Source organism: Callospermophilus lateralis, chromosome 14 (genome assembly GCF_048772815.1).
Source record: "Callospermophilus lateralis isolate mCalLat2 chromosome 14, mCalLat2.hap1, whole genome shotgun sequence".
In the NCBI taxonomy this organism is placed as follows: domain Eukaryota; kingdom Metazoa; phylum Chordata; class Mammalia; order Rodentia; family Sciuridae; genus Callospermophilus; species Callospermophilus lateralis.
In genome coordinates, this window is record NC_135318.1 from 43,562,232 (window position 1) to 43,585,489 (window position 23,258).

The window sequence follows — 23,258 nt, forward strand, 5'->3', positions numbered from 1 at the left end:
AAAAACATGATGGCAGATCAATGATAAAAGCTTGGCTTCTGGAGTCCATATTTCCAGAATCTAAAAACTTATGTTAGTAGAGGTTGGGGTGAAAGAAGAGAGTAAGGGATATTTTGCTGTGGCTAACAGTAACTCTTGAAAAGGAAGATATCATCAGTCTTGCGTCTGGATGGGTGGTGACTATAAGCAAGGGCATCTTGAATAGTGCAGGGTGAATACAAGCCTCCAGGGTGTCAGGTCAGGGACAGGGGCATCTCCCTTGATGGGCCTGGAAGAGTGAGCCTGATGAACTTGAAAAGCAATTGGGAGTTCAGAGGATTCTCTCTCATGAGGACTTCTTCAATTGGGAATTATGAATTTTAGTTGCAGAACTCCTTGAGATTGAATTCAGTGTGTTCCCATTATGGGGGAGGGACTTTACTCAGCATTCAGAATCAAACCCCATTTCATCTCAGTTGTATTCAAGTCCTTGTCAGTGTAGAAGTCTTTAGAGTTGGGGGCTTCAGTGCCACACTCCTGAGACTGTGCTTTTTTTGTGACTGGGCAAATCGCTGAACCAATCTTGGCCTTTGCTCTCATACAAGATGTTTGATGGTTTGAGTACTTACCTCACACAGTGCTTGTGAGAATTAAAATGAGTCTTAGTGAAGTGCTTCCAGGAGTGCCTGGCCCTGGTTCTCACTCAGTAAACGCACACTGTGTGGGGGTGGATGTCAGAGATGATTTAATCCCCCCATCATTTGGGATCATGTACAGAGTGTTTCCCACCTGTATAGCTCAAGCATTGGTAGATCCACCCCCACTGGGCTCTGGTCTTATCCCTGCTGTTGCTTGGGACTCAGAACTCAGCTCTGAAGCTTTGACCCCTTGATTTCAACTCTGGTCAGTGTCCCACAGTGCTTTGTATGGCCCTCTCTTTTTGTCATCTGTTCTGTGCCATAAATTACCTGTTGATGAAGTTGGTGTCTCATTAAACTGGAAACTACTGTACCTATCTTTAGTTCTCCTTGCTTAATACAACGATTTAAAAACAAAACATTTTAAGAATGGAATTTGATTTTCCTGTAGATGAAATCTGAGGTGGAACATTAGTAAATAAAGGATTAAAATGAGAGTTTTTCTGCTCAACATTGCAGGTGAGAAGGTATGTGACCTCTGAGCTTCTCATGTACTTCTTGATGCAAACATGGTTGGAAACTACTCCTTCAGCATTCTCTAGGCCTCAGTGAATGTCACTTATTATTATTACTAATGTCCTCAATCCCCTATTAAAAGGAAGTATTAGTATTTGTTTACCTTATTGTGCATATGAATGTTGTAAAAGGTTAAATATTGATTTATTATTCTTCATTAGAAAGATATGAAAATTCAGGGTGGTGTTTTATTTATTTTAGAGTTCTCATTGAAGACAGCAGTTCACATATGACCTTTCGCCGTCAGAGAGAATTTGTTCTCCAGTGAGTGCCCTTTGTACTCCTTCCCATCAGTCTCAGACCTGATGGGAATCTCAGTTTCTTTCATCCAATAAAGATGAGTTGTATGTTTCTCCTCAAATGGAAATGCCCTTTAAATTTTTCAAAATTGGGATTGCTTAGTTTAATAGAGGAAAAAAAGCCAACAAACAGTACAGAAATACACAAGTGGAAATGCCTCCTTTCTTTGCTTCTACTCCTTTGAGATAATTTTGGTTAATAGTTTAGAAAATATCCTTCCATACCTTTTAATGGAGTAATTTACATTAAAATATTTTTGGAATCCCACTAAATATATACACTACTTAAAGGACTCTGCCTTCAGTAATACAGATGGCCAGAGAGCCAATGTACTGCAGATTTCTCTTATTCTTTTTAATGCATGCATACTATTCTTTTAGATGGATGGCCATATTTTCATTAGCTAACTTATTAATATATCTTTAGTTCTAGTCTTTTCTGTTTTGCTATTGTTGCCTTTTTTTTTTTTTTTTTTTTTTTTTTGAGGGGTGGGATATCAGGGGATTGAACTCAGGGGCACTCAGTCACTGATAAATTCCCAGCCCTATTTTTTTGTATTTTATAGACGGGGTCTCACGGAGTCACTTAGTGCTTCACTTTTGCTGAGGCTAGCTTTGAACTCAAAATCCTCCTGCCTCAGCCTCCTGAACTGCTGGGATTACAGGCTTACGCCAATGTGCCTGTTGCTATTCGTTTGTGCAATTATTTTAAAGATCAGGAGTGCACATATTTCTAGAAGGTAAATATCTGTAGGTGTGACTGGAAGGTGGAGGAAGTACATGTTCTAAATTTTTATATTGATATTCCAGCAACCACATAAGCGTGTGCTTCTTCTTCTCTGAGCCTTCTATAAGGGAAAGGACTTATCTTTCAGTTAAGAAATGGAGTTAATTTATTTTCACCTACTTCCCCGTAGTCCTGAAAGTATAGCCTCTGTCTGCACCTCCAGCAGAACGTCTTTGAGCCTCTGGCCCTTCCCACTCAGATGCAAGATTATTATCTTTGTAGAGGCTGTTGAGGAGAAACAGCTAAGGTATTCATTAAACAATAAAATGCCCCTGAAGAACAAATCAGTAGAGCAGTAGTCTACCCAGGCAATAATACTCCTACCCTGACAAGGTTGGTTTACTCTCTCCCACCCCACCTCCAAACTGGCAGAACTATAAACAGCTAGGTCCCCACACCTGTTCAAAGCACCTGACTTTGTAGAGATAAGCTTTGTGTGTGAGGAAGGGGGAAGTGGGGTAAGGAGGCCTGCAGTGGGTACACACTCAAGGACATTGTAAAGATCTGTGTTCTCTTTTGTGGAAGCAAAAAAGTTGAGCAGTGGGTTTATATATCCAAAAGAAATAAAACATCAGAACCCCCCTTTCATTCAGAACGTGTGTGTGTGTGTGTGTGTGTATGAAAAAAATAAATTTAGGTGTAGAGGACCAATTTTAAGTAAGATGCAGTATGACCCTGGTCATACATTCTGTAAAAATGGGCTTCTATAAAGGTGGACTTGAAGCTTTGATTAGTGTTTCTAATAATGAAAAATAGGTTTTTATTAAAAACAAAAACAAAACAAAATACTAGTATAAACAGTCAACTGTCCTGCCACCCAACTTGTTGACTAAGTTGTCTCAGGGGCTTGGATATAAGGTCATTTCTACCTCCAGTTTTTCTGGCCTTTATTAAAACAAGGCAGTGTACATTGTATGTTTATAGGATCTGCCTGCCAAAACTCTGTACTGTTTGTTTTCAAAAACAACCATTTATAGAATGGGTGAGATTAAGGAAAGCTATAAAAGAAGTTAGGACTCTCTTCAGAATCTGACACTATATATAATAACTTTCTTTTTCATTTTAAGTTATCTTAATGGTAGATGAGAATGTATATTACTTACCTAGTTCTATGAATTCTCAAGGATTTGGAAATTGTTTCTTAGCTTTTTTTTTTTTTTAGCTTTTTGCTTTTTTGAGGTGCTGGATATTGATCCAGGGCCTTGTGACTGCCAGGCAAGCCCTCTACCACTCAATTACACCCCCAGCCTTGCTCCTTAATTTTGGAAGGAAAGATGTTTTTGGTGCCCTTCCCAGTGTCTTTATACTAGTTACTAAGTAAATGTTTGCTCATTGGCTCACTAATTAACCCAGGATGGGAAAAAAAAAATGACAGAATGCCTTTATGATTGTTAGGTTTTAGCATTTATAACATTTATTATTCTACATGGAATAATTTTTCAGTTAGTGGCTTAGTTGACTGAGTTAAATATGTAGTTGTGGATTGGTTTAGAGCCTATCATTCAGTAAATTACTCTCAATGAAGAATACTCTGTGAGAGATGAAAGATCGGTTTGATGCACTAGGATATCACTTGGAAAATAGTGCTGAATTCTAAAATTTCTTAGTTTAGATCAAGGAAGTAAATCACCATTGTATAATTATACATTTTGCTTTTTAGTCTTGTCATAATCATTTGTTATTTTTGAAATCCAGGTATGGTTTGGACACCTCACCCTTCTCCTCCCCAAACACACATGAAGTCTGTGGCTTACTTGCTTAGACAACTGTGATTTTTGGTGTTTGGCATTGAAGTTGAGACACTCTTAGTTATCAATCTGTTGTTTCAATCCTGATAGTTTCTACGATGGGTCATGATCACCAGCCAAAAGCATTTTGTTGACTAAATTGTATACAGTTCATTAAAACAGAAGTCAATTTAAAATTTTTTTTTTCTGTTTATGTCCATTTATTTTAAAATGTAATTCTTTTTCTCAGTAAGTGGACTTTTGTTGTAATTCGTAGTTGGAAGTGATAACTTTTCGTTGCTGTGTCTTTCTTTATTCCACAATGCTGATCCTCTGCAGAGTAAATTTTCACATGTAACCCTATTTGGAGGACTTCTGTGAAATCTTAGGTTATTTTAAACGAGAGTTTCTATCATTACTTTATTGAGAGAGTGATTATTTTAGTAGATGATATACTACCATGAGAAAGTAGACAACTTTGTGTGGTAGCCCTTTATTTTTTTATTTTTTGTTTCCATCTCTCTGGTTTGAAAAAAAAAAAAAGTCCCTGGGGCCTTACTCTTTTGGAGTCTGTGAATTACAGTTAACTTTGACATCCTCATTAATTAGAACTGTTGGAACTGCTAAGGCAACTGCTATGTCTGGTGCAGTTATCTCAGTGGCAGCCTCAGCCTATCTGGGAATCTGCAGAAATGTTGAAGTAGAGCAGAATCCTCTTGTATCTGATGTGTCTGTGTCCTTAAGTCTGATGTGTGTGTGTCCTTAGTATGTGAAAGAAAGTTTTGTTTTTCCTCCCTGCACTGTTGACCCTAATTATTTTGACCTTAGGAATTCTGGAGACCTGGAGAAGGATGAAAATCATAAGCGGGAGTCAGGGTACCTGCTCTGGTTTTTAGAACAACCACATGGTTCACAGAATGGTATGGCTACTTCCCCCACCTTAGTACATTGCATGAAAAGGAAACATAGTAAATTTAAAATGTCTCTTATTACCAAAGCTCCTACAATAAAAGCCAGTCTATCATTAACCCTGAAAAATGAAGTACAGTCATGCTCTGCATAACATTTATGTCAGCTCTGGACTGCATACACGATGGTAGCTATACTATATAGACTAGTTGTACAGTGGATGCATACCGTCAGGGCTTGTCTAAAAGTACGTTCTGTGGTGTTCACACGATAACAGTTGCCCAAGGACATATTTCTTAGAACATAATCCTTAGCATTAAGCCATGCATGACTATAGAGGATTTTAACCAGTGAATTTGTGTGCCCCATGATCGACTGGTTTAGTGTAACATTTACTGCCTCATTAGTAGTTGCTTAGAAAAATGCTACACAGACATCCCACTCCATGTGTTAACATGAAACAACTTTTACGGGGTTTTATATTTAGTGTACCTAATATGGTTGTTGCCCTTAACAAATCTCTTTTCTTAGCTAGGATGGTGGCACAAACCTGTAATTCCAACTACTTGGAAGGCTGAGGCAGGAAGATTGGGAGTTCAGAGCCAGCCTGGGCAACATAGCAAGATCACAGCTAAATAAATAAATAAAAATTTATTCACAGGAAAAGGAAAAAAAGAATTAATAAAAACAATTCCTTTCTGATTACTTTGTAGTATTCTATATTATAACATTCTATTATATAATTTAATAATTACAGTTACAGTTATGGTTTAGTTGCAACTTTTTTCTAACTTTAAGGATATTACAAGTTACCTTCAATTTGTTGTCTTCCAGGGAGGATTGGGGGAGGAAAGGTTTTAGTGAATGCAGTGTCCATCAAAGTAAGAACCCAGCAGAGTAGCCTGCAGCATGTGCAGAGCAGTAGGAAGTTGAGAAATTCAGTCCTAAGTCCAGGACCCTTCCTCATCCTCTGAATGTGAAGGTGCAGCCTTGAGTACTATAGGTGGCGTAGCACATTATTCATCCTGTTAATGTCATGGTAACCAGATGAGGTTCTGGGGAGAGAAAGGGGTCCTATGTTCACCCGCTGCCTGGCTGGACCTCTGAGCAAAGTTCTAGAAACATAACTTTAAAAAAGTCATGCTATGCTAGATACAGTGACACATGCTTGAAATTCCAGTGACTCAGGAGACTGAAGGAGGAGGATCACAAGTTCAAGGCCAGCCTGGGCAATTTAATGAGGCTGTCTCTCAAAAAATAAAAAGTGCTGGGGATGTAGCTAGGTAGGAAAGTGCCCTGGTTTCAATCCCCAGTACCAAAAAAAGCATGCTGCTACTGAACACCAGTCTGGCAACATGCTTACCAGAGGAGGTTAAATCAGTACCTGGTATGGTACCTTTTTTTTTTCACAGTGAGCACTCAGTGCACATTTGCTAAGCTGAATTTTTTTGTGGGGGGTTACTGAGGATTGAACCCAGGGGTGCTAATCACTGAGCTACATCCTCATCCCTTTTTAATATTTTATTTAGAGACAGGGCCTTGCTGAGTTGCTAAGTGCCTTGCTAAGTTGCTGAGGCTGGCTTTGAACTCGCAATCCTCCTGCCTCAGCCTTCCGAGCTGCTGTGCCACCATGCCCGGCTCTACGCGGATTTTTATTTGAAAGTGGAGTCTGACAAATGGGCTGTGCTACTAGTAATACTGTGAAAATGTTTTAAACCACAAAATGACAAACTTTTTTTCTGTAAAGGGCCAGAGGGTAGCTAAGTTAGGCTTTGCAGGCTACATAGTCTCAAAATTTATTAGAAGACATTCTAGCTCTCAGATTATATAAAACTAGGCTATAGGCTGAAGTTTGCAGGCTCCTTTTTTAAATTTATCTTTTAAATCATAAGAAACTGTCCTGAGATGAATGGTTATGATTTTTCCTTGTTTGGGGGAGGTAATATCTTGTTTTCCTCAGGTAGGGGGGGATGTTGGGGCTGATGGGGCTTTGATATTCTTAGAGTTCAGATAGATGTGGATTCTAATGCTGGATGTATCTTTGCTAGCAGCATTCCCTCAAGTGAGTCACCAAAATTTTCCTGTGTCTCGTTTCTTTAAAAAATTTTTAATAAACAAGGTAAAGCTAGTGGAGATTTAAACACAGCATCCATCAGTGCATAGGAGCAGACGTGGGCTCATTTCATCCATTGTCCAGATTCTCCCTGGCTGCAATTCCAAGCTGCTTCCTCCTGCCCTGTTCAACAGAGATGGACAATAACAGATTAGCAGGCTCATCACATGGCTACCTGTATGTGGAAGCAGTTTTGAAGTGTGCCACTCATTTTTAGTGAACAGTGTCTGAATTTTTTTTTTTTTTTAAATGGGTTTCATGGACAAAACACACATAAACATCTGTCTAGGGCTGGGGTTATGGCTCAGTGGCAGAGTGTTTGCCTCACACATGTGAGGCACTGGGTTCAATCCTCAGGACCACATAAAAATAAATAAAATAAAGATACTGGGTCCATGCATAGCTAAAAAAATATTTTAAAAAAATCTGTCTAAATGCATGTGCACCAAATAGCAGTTCTCTGTGGGGTTCCACTTCTGTGTCTAGAAGGCCTTTACTTTCTCCTCCTGGTTTTCACATTTTACATGACTGTTAATCCACACTGGTTCTTACTCTAGCTCTTATCTTAAGTTATTTTCAGAGGAATGCTCACCAAACTCAGCCCCTTCCATAGCCATCCTTTCTTATGGATTATGACTTTAAGGGCTCACCTTCAAGTATGGCTGACAGGGAGGCAGGACCCCAGGTGTCCTCTCATGTTTCCCTTGCTGTGCCTCAGTTTCCACCTTGGCAGAATTGGAGTATGTTGCTCAACACACAAACTATAAGCTACAAGCAAGGGCTGCTCAGCTGTTGCAAATGATAGGTGCAGAGCTATATGGAATTTGTAGTTCTGTAGTCTGCACAACAGACTGTAAATATTAGGAGAGAATTGCTATTTGGGGCACATGCATTTAGACAGATGTTTACGTGTGTTTTATTCATGAAGCCTGTTAAACTGTTAGGAAAAATATTTTAACTCAAGTTCTATTTATATACAAATTAGGAAACATGAATTAAGGGCTCCTAGACTAATCCGTCACAGGGAGGCCTTCAGTCCAAAGATTAGTTTCCTTCCTCTTGCTGCCTCAAGATAATAGTTTGATTCTCTATTATCAATACAGCCAGTTTCCTGTTTCCTGCTCCGAGTGTTTTGCATGCTTCTCCAGGGAAATGGCTTATTTTTTCATGCTAAGGCACATATGAGGACTCCACCCCACTGTGTATTCACTGTATTCTTTTGTTTTGAATTAGGATTCCTTTTTTTTTTCTTTTTAACAACTCATGAATTGAGCTTTAATGGATAAATCACTAAAATTGATATAAATTAAGACTTGTGACAATTCAGATGTTTATTTTGTCATGTTAAAGTAACGTTGTAGTTATACCCTTGTGTATTTTGCAACTTTACTGTGTAATTATGTGGTGACAGTTGCCCCCAAATGAAACAACAAAATTTGTCAAACTCTTTAATCTGAAATACAGTACCACAAACTCGCATTTTCATCATATTACAGACATTTAGAAACAATTACATAAAAAATTCAGTTTTCAAACGTTATTGATTTGTGCAATGTTGACATTTAAGTGCTCAGGGTCTTCTATTTATATGATTGGGACATTCTACAGCAGCACCCCCACTGCCATCACCCTTAATTTCTGGAGGAACACTAACAGTAGCAAGATTTATTGAGAACCTCCTGTCTGGGCACTGGAGGTTTGCTGATAGGTTCAACAGATAGCTATTTGTTGTGTGTCCACTCCCTTCTTGATGTATGTTAAGGCTCTAAACAACTGTAGAATTGAGCACCTGTCCCTGAAGCAGCTGCAGGATAGTGGAGGAGCTAGGACATTGGATACCTAATAAAAAGATGAGAGACCATATCCCATTGAATGGTGATTGCCAGGCCTGCTGGGAGAGCAAATCTTGGCCTGGATATTAAAGAAAGTGAGAGAAGAGAAAGGGCCTTCCAGGTTAGAAGAATGGTGTAAGTAAAGGTGAAGGAAAAAAATGTGCATACTCAGAGTTTAGAGCATGAGCAAGACCCTGTTGGGTGGGAATACCCAGATGGTGTGTCAGAAAGTGTCCCAGATGAAGCTGGTGCCTTAGGAGAGAATGCTCAAGACCTTCCAGATGCCAGGCTTGGAGGTTTAGATAATCTCTTGAAGGCTGAGGATCATGGGAGTTTTAGTGCAGTAGTGCAGCTTTGAAAAGCTGCTGTTTAGGGAGGATGACTATGACAGTGATGTTTTAGAGGGGTTAGAGTGGGGAGAGAGGCTCATGGCAGGGGACCTCAGTAATTAATGGTGGTGGGACCTAAAACCATCTTAATTGTTGAGCACTTTTTTCCAAACACTCTAAAAATGTGTTGTCAAAGTCATTCTCTTTGCAGTTGATCCTATGCTTCTCTGCAATATCTTCATGTTATCTCTTAACTTTTTGTTTTGTTTTCCTAGTTAGACTTTTAGTTCACTGAGTTCAAGAGATCTTATCTTAGAATAGAGTTCTGCGTATAGTATGTACTTTGTAATGTTGAGGTTTATTTTAATACAATTTCCGATTAGTCAGCTTTAAATAGCCATATTCCCAGTCATGGGAATATGTTTGTAAGATGATTGCTTTTATATCTCCCTTGATTTCTTCTCAGCTTCCATTCTTATAATTCCTTTGCTGTTTTAACCCATGCCTACACCTAACTTCATCTGTGCAAAAGCAAAACTTGCACATGATTGCCATCTCTTACTTAGAACAGGGATTTTCTTAGCACAGTTAAAGAGGAACTTGATATAATATATTCTTGTGTTATACTTACAGGTTTAGACTACTTGAAAAGTAAAAGACTTGAGTTACATATAAATTCAGTCTTTGAGAGAATAATGCATTAGAGTCAACTGACATTACTCTCTGTTTCTCCCTCACTTTTTTTCCAGGATGCTTTATGCCTTTAGGCCTTCCTTTGTCCCTGGCTCTGGTTTCTTTGATAGCCAGAATTGTGGCTTGTGGTGAACGTGCTTGTGTTTAGCACTCTTTGCACAGGGTATTGCAGGAAGATGCTGCCCAATAGTTTCCATAGCACAATACCTGTTCATTCATCAAAGCTCTTGCGTGTTCTGTAACTTGATTCATGCTAACATGTGTTCATTTTTTCAGGTGTAACACATTCTTCAAAATAAATGAATATTAAAGCATTACAACTTTCCAATATCAATAATGGTCATTCCCTAAAAAGAAAAGTAGTAGATGATATGCTTCTAGAGAGGATGATTATAATAAACAGGATATCCACAGCATTTTGGCCTAACCATAAATCAACTATGCTTCTCTGTTCTAAATATCCCCCCTTTTAAAGACACTTTCTGAAAATTTCAAGTTTTCTTTTATCAGAAACTAGATAACAAAGAACAGTGAATCTTGGCACTTTGAAGAGAAGGTATAGCTGCACATCCCTTTATGTGACTGAAGAATGGAAAAGATAGAGCAATATCCAAGAGCACCCCAGCATATGGCAGCCCTACCAATGCAGTCTGGTGGTACTCATTCAGCCTCTGGCTTTGCTGGAGATACCTGATGGGTTTCACTTCCCTGACAGTTGATATATGAGGTCCTAGTGAGCTTTGAGGAAGTATAAATTGCTTTCCTGATGCACAACAGTGTTATTGCAGGTGTGCCTGAAAAATTGTTTTCTGGAAAGAGTACCAATACTGTAATGTCACTTACACTTCTCTCTCCTTCAGGGATCAGAAACTGATGTAAATGTTGTCATTCATTTGAGGATGGGTTTCCTGATCTGCCTCTTGGTAGTCCTCATTGACCAGTAGTTGGCTAGTTTATCTCTGGGTTTGTGGATTTAACTACAACCTGACTGGGTCTTTTAATACTGGGAATTACTTCTGGTTCCTAGGTTCTCAGATCTGCAGGGACATGTTGGTAGAATTTATGTTTCTGGAAAGTTTATTTTCAGAGCAGCATCAGGATCCTCCTTTCTAACTTCACCCTTCTTGGCCATGTGGAGTGCCTCACTATGTTCCTCCCACTGAGGGGAGAGACAGGCATGAGTTGACTTGATAATAGCCCCTGAAAAGAATTGAAATGGCATAGAGGACAGGAATGCCTACCATCACACTGTCCCAGACCAGGGCTGCCCAATTCTCCCAGCCTTGCTCCTGCTTCTCTGCTTTTTGGAATGAGTGAGTCTGAAAGCAGACAATGTCCTGCTGCCATGGCGGATATGTAAACCATCAGTGTCAAAAAGCTTATAATGTGGGCAAACAGAATGATGAATGAATAACACCCTGACTCTGGCATCTTGAGAGTGCATCTGAGACACCATGAATACCCACTCCAATTGGTGCAAGCCCACTGTTCTGTGTAAGATATTATCAGTACCCTGGCCTTTCCCTACTAGATGCCTGTAGCTCCTATCCCCTTCCCCAGTCGTGATCATCAAAAATATCTGTAGCCACTGCCAAATGTCCCAGTGGAGAAGACGGTGAGGAGCTGAAATTGCCCCCATAGAGAATCTCTGGTCTAAGCAATCAGATCCGTATGAGCTTGTAAGGACTCCTTTCCACATCATCACAGCTGCTTCATGGTCATAGGATTGGAAGTTGGGCCTCTTCCCTCCGCTGCTTCCTCTACTGTCTCCTACAGCTCAAGAAGGCAAAAGCAGCTTGAGCTTGGAAATCCTCCTCTGGGTTGCCTCACATTGCATATGCCAAGGCCCTTCTGTTTCTCTGCTTCTTCTGGCCTAACTCCCCCAGCCTTGCTGGGTGTGGGAGGTTGATATTGTGCCTTCCTAAGAAGGGTGGAAGGACCCTGGAAGCCTCATCCTCAACTGGGCCACGGGATAGATTTTCCCTTCTCTCTCCCTCCTCCTGCTTTAGAAGTGTTTGTCATTCACCAAGCCTTCTGTGAGAGGGCAGCTAGCTGGTCAGGCTTTGTGTGTCTCTGCTGACTGAGTTTCCTGCCCCTGGTGTGTCATAAGCATGTTTCTGGTCCTGTTCCTGGGCAGAATCTTCATGCCTTTTCCAGTGTGGTGGTGTGAACCCAAGGAGCCGAGACCCTGTAGTTTTTCTAGCATTCTCTTGCTTCTTAACCTGCGAGGCAAAGGAAGGGAAGGATGGGAATGCAGTGCTAGCTCTGTTTCTTTCATGTTCTTAGTTTCTTTTCCTCATCGTCTTTCCTCTCCTCTTCCTAGAGTTTCTGGGTCCTCCTTGCACAGATCTTGGTCTGTTTAGTTTCAGTTCAGTCTCTGCTCCTACCCTTGACCACTCTGTTTGCCTCTTCATGGGGGCAGGATTGTGGTTGGGTGGTATGGGGCTGAGTGCTGAGGGAGTGTGTTTACTGGAGTCTGAAGCAAATCCTTGGAATTCTCTTATAAAAGAACCTGAAAAAAGCCAGGAATGCTACTTTAATGTGAGATTCACTCAAAGGAGTGACAGTTGGCTGAGGAACACATTTTGTGCTTGTTTATTTAGAAATGCTGTAATCCAAACGGGTTTTCATTTTGATCTTGCTCCTTTGATAGGCTGGGTGCGGCAGTGACTTTGAGCCCCAAACCCTTCATTAACAGCCTCAGATACCCATCAAGGGTTTTATTAAAGACATTTTCCAACCTAGTGTAGTACATAATGGATATTACAATTAAAATAAGAAATTAGTAGGCCCTAAATGCATCTGAATGGGGAGTTACTTGCCTCCTGGGTGGAGACCATCTGTGAAATGTCCCTAGCAAAGGCTTAGGAAATCTTTGTTTTCATTCTACTCTGGACCTGTTCTTTCAAACCCCCCAAAAATGCAGCTCCCCATGTCACTGAGGTGGTAAAGTTACCATCTCTCATGATTGTGCAGTTAATATGCCTTCTCATGATCAGTTCTGTCATGCTGCAACTGGGGCAGCTCCTTTCCTAGGCTGCAGTGAGCCCCTACTGCCCTTTTCTCACTCTCCCCATTTTGCCTATCTTGATCCTTTGTTTCTGGTTGGCCTTTGTTTCTGGGGAAAGGCCCCTTTTCCATCTAGAGGGACTGAACCTTTAGGGGAGAAGCTGGAACAACAGAAGCTGTTGATTGCAGCATGTGGCCTGCTGTCTTGGCAGGTGCCCCACTGGATTCCTCTGGCTTGCCTGCTAAGTTGACATTAGTAAGTGTTCATCCACTGTTGTCTCTGTCTCATTGCCTCTCTCAGGTGGTGTTGCCGGAGCCCTCAGCAAAGCTTTCAGGCAGACCTTAGATACCAGACTGTTTGCTGACTCTGTGACCAGCCTGGCAACCCAGTACCCTCAGGCCCCTGGGCATATGCCCATCTAGTGAGAGTAGCTTTTTAGTTGTCACCCAATAATTTTGAAATGCATAGGAATTGTTGAGTTTTCCATTCCTTTTGTAGAGTCATGCGTAAACATCTCTGTGTTTGGGTTCGCCCTAGGAGGAAAGCAGGATTTGGATTCAGGTGGAACTAGAAATAATAGCTACTCTAGTGGCAGGAAAGTAGAATAGTTCTGTAGCAAACAAGGGAGGATGAATGGGTAAGTCTTGGAACACCCTCTGTGGATGTCTGTTGAAGTTCTTCAGCTGCCTCACTTAGAAAATTCTACAGAGGCAAGGAGTTTGGAAACCTATTTGTATGGGTTGTAAAGGTTCGGTTCTGGGCTTAAGTTTTTTTTGTTGTTTTGTTTTTCAATACTAGGGATTGAACTCAGGGGCACTCGACCGCTGAGCCATATCCCCAGCCCTATTTTGTATTTTATTTAGAGACAGGGTCCCACTGAGTTGCTTAGTGCCTCGATTTTGCTGAGGCTGGCTTTGAACTCACAATCCTCCTGCCTCAGCCTCCCAAGCCACTGGGATTATAGGCGTGTGCCACTGCTCCTGGCTGTTTTATGATTCAAACTGAAGAAAACTGACATCACCAATACTTGAAAAAGTTAATGTTATTCCTTTCCTAGATAACTTGAATACACAATTACGATACTTTTCAATAGATGGTTGAAGTTGGAACCCACTAGTTTGTAGAAGAGGACACTGGAGCCACCAAGATCTCACTGTGCCTTTCTTGAGGCCCTGGGCTCAGTCTCTGTTCTCCTCATGCTTGGCTGGATCTTTTTGTACTCCTTTCTCTCTTGTCCACAGAGCATGTGACTGAACCTGTGAAAGAAAGAACCATTGCCAATCAAGGTCATGAGTAAACTTATCTTGTCAGGTGTTGCCTAAGCCTTTGTACACAAGGAAGCAGTTTTTTGCTGTTCCTGAGCTTCTATCCCACATTCTTTCACATGCTATGTGTTTCCCTATACTTACTGGGGGAATAGTAGCTTAACATGTCACTAGAAACTCTACCAGTCAAATATTACAGTATGGGCAGAACTTCAAATATACCCCCCACACACCCTTCATCATCTACTACATCCCAATGCCTTTTGAGCAGGGATGGGAGGAAAGGAAGTAAAAGATATTCTGCTGACAACATGCCTAGAGGCTCACGTGTTCAAGGATTGTCCAGTTTTTGTATTCCCAGAGCGATGACTGCAGTTAACACAGAGGTTCTGTTGTAGTTTGGTTTGGTTGACACTACTTTGGCTGGGCTTTTTGGCCCTGCTGGCATGTACCTGCTGGTGCTGGTGCTGTGGTTAATGGTTAAAGTGAGCTGTCCTCTTGCAGATGAGCGTGAAGCTGTGCAAAAGAAGACCTTCACCAAGTGGGTCAACTCTCACCTTGCCCGAGTGTCCTGCCGGATCACAGACCTGTACACTGACCTTCGAGATGGACGGATGCTCATCAAGTTGCTGGAGGTCCTCTCTGGAGAGAGACTGGTAAGTGGAAATGGTAGTGTCTTGCACCATAGGTAGGAAAATATTATTGAAAACTCAAGTGTGGGCTTGTCTACTGTTGAATTCTACAATTAATGATATTTTTATGAAGGAGAATTTTGTGTATGAGGCAAATGCTTTGGGGAAAGCCCTAGTTTCACATTCTGAGTCTGGGTGACATTCCTGAACCTACAATAAAGCAGCCTCATTCTGGTAATTTGTGAGTTGCTACCTTTGGTCAGAAAGATCCTGGCTGGTGTCCCTGTTAAACAAGGCACAGTGCTGGAAATTGAAGAGCCAGACTTGGATGTTGGCTTGAGGATGAATCTGCATCCTACATGAGATCATGGAATGATTTCTAAATTTGTATCTTATTGATTCTCTGGAAAATCTGAGCTTTCATTTCAAGGTGGCAAGAATTGAATTCAGTGGCTTCTGATGTTTGTTTTCTTCCCTGTACCCTTTTTATTCTGGGGGTAGAGGGAAAGCTGGTATTTTGTCTCTTTGGGAACAGAGTATCTGATGAATTCACCCTGCCATTTAGGGCAGGGAAGTTACCAGCCTGCAGTAAAATCTGTCCCCATTCTGTTTCCCAGAGTGGCTGCAGCCCTTGCTGATGTGACTTTTATTTATACACCTTAAACCAGAGAAACTTAATCCAGTCTCTGTGACTGACCCGACAGGTTTTGTCTCGCCTTAGTTTGAAAATAGATGCCATATTTTATACCAGAGCACATGTAGTTCCATAGGTAGTGGTACTGCTGAGCCAAGAGCTGACGCCCAGGGATAGGGCCCCACATCTGCACTGACATCACCAGGAAAATATGATGCTGGTGGTTGGTAGGGCTGCCAGAAAGCCTTATTTTTAATTTGATCTCCACCCCGTAACTTGACATCTACAGCAGGTCTTTCTGTAGACAGACCTGTGCACCTCTGACCACAGGCAAGGGGCCATGATTGTACCTTGCCCTATTATTAGCCCACTGACAGAATTGTGTTTGAGCTGGAGTAAAAATGGAGCCAACATTTTCTCTCACTGCCTCTCTGTTCAAAAACAGGGACTTTACAAGATAGTGAAGTCCCATCTCATCTAAACTGAGTTCTGTCCCTTCTGTTTGTTATCTGAACATGTAAATGCTACTGCCTCAATTTCTGTGAGGCTATAGGTCAAACCAGACAAGTAAAGAAACCATGATGGTTACAAAAGAAGGTGGTTTGTTATGTGGGCGTCGGGCCCGCAGGGGGAGGGCAGACAGGCCAGTCATTTATTCATTTTGATTTGTTTTCTTGAAGTGAAACTTGTTTGAGAGCCTAGGCTAAAATTACCATGATTTGTGGCTTACAAAAACACAATTTTTTTAACCAGACTTTTTTCCCCACCTCTCAACTTTTTTTTCTTTTATTTTTGCCTGTTAATGTTTAACCTAACAAAACTGTTTATTCATTTTTATTTTTTAAAATATTTATTTTTTTAGTTGTAGTTGGACACAATACCTTTATTGTATTTATTTATTTTTATGTGGTGCTGAGGATCGAACCCAAGGTCTTGCACGCGTGAGATGAGCGCTCTGCCACTGAGTCACAACCCCAACCCTTATTATTATTTTTTTTTAAAATATTTTTAAAGTAGCTAAAAACTCTTTAAAGAGCTGGGGTTGTGGCTCCATGGTAGAGTGCTTGCCTTGTGTGCATGGGATACTGGGTTTGACCTTCAGCTCCACATAAATAAATGTAAAATAAGGGTATTGTATCTATCTACAACTAAAAAATTAAAAAACAAAACAACTCACTAAAGATTACATGGATAGGAATCAGTTTGGTTGTTTATTTTTGTTGCCAATATGTTCACATCTTCTAGGTAAGGAGTAAATTGTTCACCTTTGAAGGCCTGTAATTTTTTTATACCAAGAAGATTGTGTCCTTGATAAAGTCCATATAATAAACGGGATTGGGCCCATTGCCTTATATCCTGAACAGAGCAACAAAAATATTAGTAGGAAGGGAAAAACCAACCAGTGAACCATAATTCTTAGTTATGTGTGAATACCTTGTACTCCTCTTCTTTTGCCATTAGAAATAAATTTGTAGACAGAGACCTAGGAGACTAGGGATCATGACTTGGAGATAGTCACCATTTCCACCCTCTTGGGCAGTCAGTGTCAGAAATTTTTAGCAGTGACATAGCACTTTGTAAAATTCTCAGTGCCTTAATTCATTTCTTATACTTAATCCACTTCTTATCCTCACAGCTAACCAGGACTATAGGTTGAGCAGTTATTCATATTCCAAAAGTAAGGATACCATAGAGTGAGATAATACTCTTCTTCATTTGGACTGGAGATTTTCAGACTCTTTGGCCTCAGGATATTTAGTTATTGGAACTTTCTGGAACAGACACAAACCGGACTCTGCCATTGGCTGTTGAGGCCAGTAGGCCTCAAATTAGGGACCCTCCCAGCAGGGAAGAGAACTCCCTGAGGGCTGCCCAAGGGATTCTTGCATATTCAGATTCCAAAACTGTTGAGGTGGTTAGAGCTTCCAGGCCTAGATAAGTTAATGAACACAGCTAATGGTGTCGGTGTCATCAGATCATTCCATCAGAGTTGGGGTTTCTGCACCAGGGATCCCTGGTCACGTGAATATTTGCACTCCATTTGGAGCCCTGTCTCAGCTAGTGTTCTGTTCCCAGCACTGACCACCAGTTTGGAAGTAGATACAGATAAATGTTTTGAGAAACTAACGGATTTTACTTTATCAATAGATTCTTAAAATCCTTTATAAAGGAGGAAATAGAAGTGCGTGTATGGGAATGCATGCATGTTTCTGAGTGAACTTGAAAGAAATGTTAGATGAATGATCCAGCAAATTTCACCCTAACTCCACCCTGGATTTTGGCCCAATAGAATTTGAGTTAAATTTAGCAAGTTTTAAGTAGGCATTTGTGTTATTAAGGAACTTGATTCTGATCCACTGTGGAACAGAAATTCCCATCTTCATCCCTGGCCTGGGCAGGCTGTGTGTCCAGAGTATGTTCTCATGCCCCGTGTGCTGACATACCCTGTCTCAGGTATGTCAGCACATGGGGCAATGAGAACACCATAGGACTGAGCTGTTGGTGATTGGGATCAAATTGACAAGAAAAAAAATTACTTTCCAGCATCTTACTCTGAAATCACTATGGAGTATGACTCTGCATAAAGGTCCCACTTCAGAATTCTCTGAAAATATAGAGCCACCCTTTACTTCAACATCACCTTGACACATAAAAGTATGAGCACAGAACCTGTGCTGGTCACTCTGTTATTGGACCTTGATCTCAGGGTCAGGAAAGAACAGGATTTGAGGGATGAAGGTTCACCCACAGCAGAACTGGTATTGGGAACAAGAGGGGCCCCTGGCATAATATCCTCAGGCCTGCACTCAAAGGTCATAAAGTTAACCTGTGCCTGCACCTTCCCTTCCTGGGTCTTCACAACCAAGAATGATTCTAGGTAAGAGGGCCAGTTTTCTGCCTTGTTCCTGTCACACAGAACTCTTCCCTCAATCCCTGCTGTTGCCAATCAACAGATGCCTTGTTTTTTTGTTGGTCTCTTGTTTCCTGATAGTCTGTCTTAATCTGTCTTAATCCATTCATCAGTCTCTTTAAGAATTGAAAGCCAAAAATAAAAAAGGATTTTTTTTTTTTTTTTTTTTTTTTTTTGGTATTAGGGATTGAACTCAGGGGCACTTGACTACTGAACCACATCCCAGCCCTGTTTTGCATTTTATTTAGAGAAGGTCTCACCGAGTTACTGAGTTACTTAGTGCTTTGCTTTTGCTGAGGCTGGCTTTGACCCCATGAACCTGCTTCATAGTCCCAAGCCACTGGGATTATATGCCTGGCAGTTTCTTGCGGGGGCCGGGGTGTTGTTGTTTTTTTGTTTTGTTGGCAACCATTAATTCTAAAACAGGCTGAGCTAGCTAGGTGGAGAAGATAGATTTACCATGAGATTTGTTAAGCCTTAAATCCTATATTGAACCACTCTGAGCAAGTTTTTTTCATAAAGCCCTGTTTATAGGTCACAGCAGCATGTATTATTTGTTGAAACAGGATTTTGTGGACTGCCCATAGAACCTGTTTAAATATCATTGAGAAATGGGAGAATTTACTTTTATTCCAAACAATCAGCCATGGAAGAACTTATTCACCCAATAAATTGGGGTCTAATTGTACAAATTGGGGTCTAATTATACAAATGTGAAATAATAGAGAGTTCTGTATGCTGGAGTAGCAAATGAATGATCTCAAAGCCCTAGGGTTTAGAAGGGGAAAGGAGCCTCTGATTGAAGATGCCAAGAAACCTTAGTAAGGATGGTGGGGCTCAGCTGGCCCAGGAGAGGTTCAGGTGTAGATAGCCAGAGGCCATAGCATCTGCAGGATGCAGGTGAGGGGTGCTGCAGGTGGGCGAGCTTCCTGGCTAAACTGGAGTTCCTTTTCTGAAAGGAGTGGTGATAATAACATCATCACATCATCAGTATGTCTAATTTTTAGGATTTACAGAATACTGGCACACGTGTTATTTATATTTAGTTCTTAAGAGTCTAATGAAGTGGACAACCTGTATTACCTCTGCTTTATAGACAGTACTAACAGAGTGACAGTAACTTGCCTAGGGCCAGTGTTGCTATACTTCATGTAACTTGGACTTCGGCCCACCCTGTCTTTCGTACCCTCCTTTCCCACTGAGTTCTTAGCAGGGATCCTGCCAGGGAAGAGACAGATAAGAAGTAATGGGACTCACTGTGGTATTCCCTGAATTGTTTTGTTTTTTCAGTACTGGGAATTAATTTACCAATGAACTACATTGCCAACCCTTTTTACTTTTTCATTTTGAGACAGGAACTAACCAGGTTATCCAGGCTGGCCTCGAACTTGCATTCCTCCCAAGTGACTGAGGTTACAGGTGTGCCCTCCCACATCTGGCATCGCTAATTACTTTTAATTGGACAAAAGTCACTAATACTCTTCTGAAAGCTCAAAGTTTGATGTGTAGGGAGAAAGTTGGAGACTAGTGTAAAATGAATTTGGCTTTATTACCTATTAGAGGAAATTTTAGAATTAGTACCTCTCATTCTACCCTGTGTGACAATAGAGAGGCATATGTGTGTATCTGTGTCTCTGCAGTAAAAATTCACTTTTGATTGAAGATAGAAACATAAGGGGCTGGGGATGTGGCTCAAGCAGTAGCGCGCTCGCCTGGCATGCGATCCTCAGCACCACATACAAAACAAAGATGTTGTATCTGCCGAAAACTGAAAAATAAATATTAAAAAAAAAATTCTCTCTCTCTCTCTCTCTCTCCTAAAAAAAATAGAGATATAAGCAAAGGTTGGTCAAACCGGTATCCTGAGTCTAGTTGGTGACTTTTCTTGCTACTTCACCTGAACAGGATCAGCAGGTCCTTTAGAATTCATCTTGCATGATGACCAAACTTATACCCCCACAGTACCTAGCTTGTGTTTTACTGCAGGAAGTAACTACTTTCTAGACATTGTAACTCTAAGTGGCCATCAAGGCCAAGCAGCAGTGTGTGGCACTTGGAGGCCCAGAGTAGTCTTACTTCCCAGAGCTGGGGCTCTGTCCAGCACTGCAGAATTGTCTTTCCAGGTGGCTTCAGGGTTCCTGTGGCTGCCTGTGGAGAAAGAGTGGCAGTTACTAAGGTGGGACATGGCAGCCCAGGGACCCCCCAAAGCACCTTGCCAAGAACTGTCATTGGTGTCTTCATTTTATTCAAAAAGGAGGCCTGCTTGGCTCTAGAAAGTCTTTGTTTTCTCTTTTCCATCTTTGAGAATATATTCCATATCTCTGCAAATCCTGAAGCCTTGTAGAGTATAAATGACACAGACTCAAGGCTGCACAGTCAGTTGGGCTGTCCAGGCAGAGCCAAGGGCCTGGGAAGGGACCAGGCAGGGAATTTACCCAAGGCCACACTGTCTCAGGTAGGGCTTGGACTGGCTGCTGTAGTGAGCAAATTAGGATTATATTTTCAGACCATAGAGACTTCTCCCTTAGACTAATAAAACAGATGGATCATGGATCTGGGACAAAGTTATGGTTGGCCTGCTAGCTTTTCATTATTGTGCCCCAAAGTACCTGACAACAGCACCTTAGAGGAGAAAATGTTTGTTTGGGGCTCACAGTTTCAGTCTATGGACAGCCATTCCATTGCTCTGAGCCTGAGGTGAGGCAGAGCATCTAAGTGGAGGAAAGCTGCTGAGCTCATGGCAGCCACAAAACTGAGGCTGGGGGCAGGGGTGCTGCACACTCAACAGAAGGAACCAGAGACAAAATATAGTCCACGAGTAGGCTCCCAGTGACCTATTTCCCTCAGCCATACCCTACCTGCCTACATTTAGCAACCAGTGCAGTAATCCTTTGAAATTATTAGTCCATTAAATGGATTAATCCAACGATCAGATTACAGATGTCATAATCTAATCATTTCACCTGTTAGCATTCCTGCTTCAGTTCATACATGATCTTTTCTGGGGGAAACATCTCAGAACTAAACCATAGCAATTGGTAAAGATTTGGAACAAGAGGCCTTGGGGAAGGGCAAAAACAGAAAAAGCACCTGTGAAAAAACACAGGATTTAGTGGTATATGAGGCAAAGGAAATCTTGCTAAAATGATTTAAGAGAAGGAAAAAAAATAAGTATTTTCTGCCTGCAGAGCCCCCCTGGAGTCTTGGACCCACCAGCCTTGTCTTGATCCTTTGGGTGAAGGAAAGGCTGTTCAGACTGTTCCATCAGAAACAACACAGAACAGAAATGGAAGTGTTGCCTTGGGAACAGGCCCATATCACACTAGAAATCCGATGATAATTAGTGGAAGCAAGAGGGGACACTCCTTTCCTTGGCAGAATTAGCTACTCTGGGGGTGGGGCTTCAGAAAGTATTTGTCACTGAGAGATGCACCCTCCCCCAACCCCCTCCATTGTGTTTAGTTTTCACCATTGTTATCTCTTCCTTTTGAGAAGATCAGGTTTAGTAATATAAAAATAGCTCCTAAAAGAAAACTATTTACCAGATGGGAACCAAATCTCTTCCTTCCTTTCTCTGGAGAAATGTGTACCTCTCTTCATTGTATTCTATATTCTGTGTTCTTGGTGTAGCCTAAAAAGAATGACCTTTAGAGTCCTGGTTTGCCATATACTGACAGATAATGTCATCTTTCTGAGCTAGTATGCCCTGTTCTGTAAAATGATAAGAATAATAATTACAATAAATCAGAATATTTTGAGGATTAACTGTGATCACGGCTATAAACCACCTAACAAAGAGAGGTGGACACACAACGGTTGCTCAGTAAGTGGCAGCTAAGAATTTTTAGATCATGGAAGCTATTTAGTTTACCAACATGTTTCCGTGTATAGTTCTGGAAGATCATCATTATCTCTTGAAATTCATTTCTTATAATACTTCCTGACCTTGCCCCCAAGTGTTGTGCCTTAAGACATTGAGAAATCCTATCTGAAGCAAATAAATCACAGACAATGTAGTTGGCATACTTGAGCTTTAGGTTTTTTATGGGTGGGGACTGCAGATTGAATCCAGGGTTTTGAAAATGCTAGGTAAGAGCTCTACCACTGAGCTACCTGCTTGATCTTTTACTTTGAGATAGTTTCGCCAAATTGCCCAAGCAGTGGTCCTCTTGCAGCTTGGATTACAGACGTGCACCATCATGTCTAGCTTTGAGATTCTTGACCTGCCTTGTATTGTGTCACCAGTACATCATCTGACCTTGCCATGTCTTATTTATTCTGTCATATGAGGGGGTTAATATTGCACTGAAGATGGGTGAACTTCAATTATGAAATACAGGAAAGTGATTTAAATCATGAAGGTGGGGTAATAGGATGATAAAGCAAGCCTCTCAATAACTTTTATCACACAATACTTTGTCCAATTTGAATTCCTTACTGCTGTATGGCAGTAATAATAATATTTGTTTAAAATCTCTGTAAATCAGGCTTATTGGACTTCTCAATAAGTTTTGAATTATAGAGTTCTTATACCGAAGCCCAAGGGTCAACATTTCTGTATTTTTACATCCTGTTCCCATCTCCATCTTACCCCTGCATTGGGATACTGCTCCTAAAAGAAAACCACATTTCTCTATCACCTAATCTTTCTCTCCACTCTAAAATTGAATTTGGGGTGTCGATTAAAAGGGTAATATTGTCATCACTGTTCTTGGGGCACATTTCTCTTTGGGTTTTAAGTGTGCCCTTCAGTTGTCAAAGTCAGCTTCTCTGACTCTTACTGAGAGAGTCCTGTACTCTAAACATTCCCATGTCTTCAGAGTGCTGTGCTACTTCTGAGCAGTTCTAACTCCATGGAATAGGGAGAGGGGGAGTCCCCTTTTTTTGTTTGAAGTAGAATTTTTTTTTGGAGGAAAATACTTTG

At 41.1% G+C, this 23,258-nt stretch overlaps 1 protein-coding gene across 1 annotated transcript in view; it reads left to right on the top strand.

Moving 5' to 3' along the window:
* Sptbn1 (spectrin beta, non-erythrocytic 1) overlaps nt 1–23,258 on the top strand; it is a 190,120-nt gene that overhangs the window by 106,918 nt on the left and 59,944 nt on the right. The window contains exon 3 of the mRNA XM_076834002.2: nt 14,662–14,813. Coding sequence (XP_076690117.1) covers nt 14,662–14,813 — 152 coding nt within the window. The remainder of the gene's footprint in view (nt 1–14,661; nt 14,814–23,258) is intronic.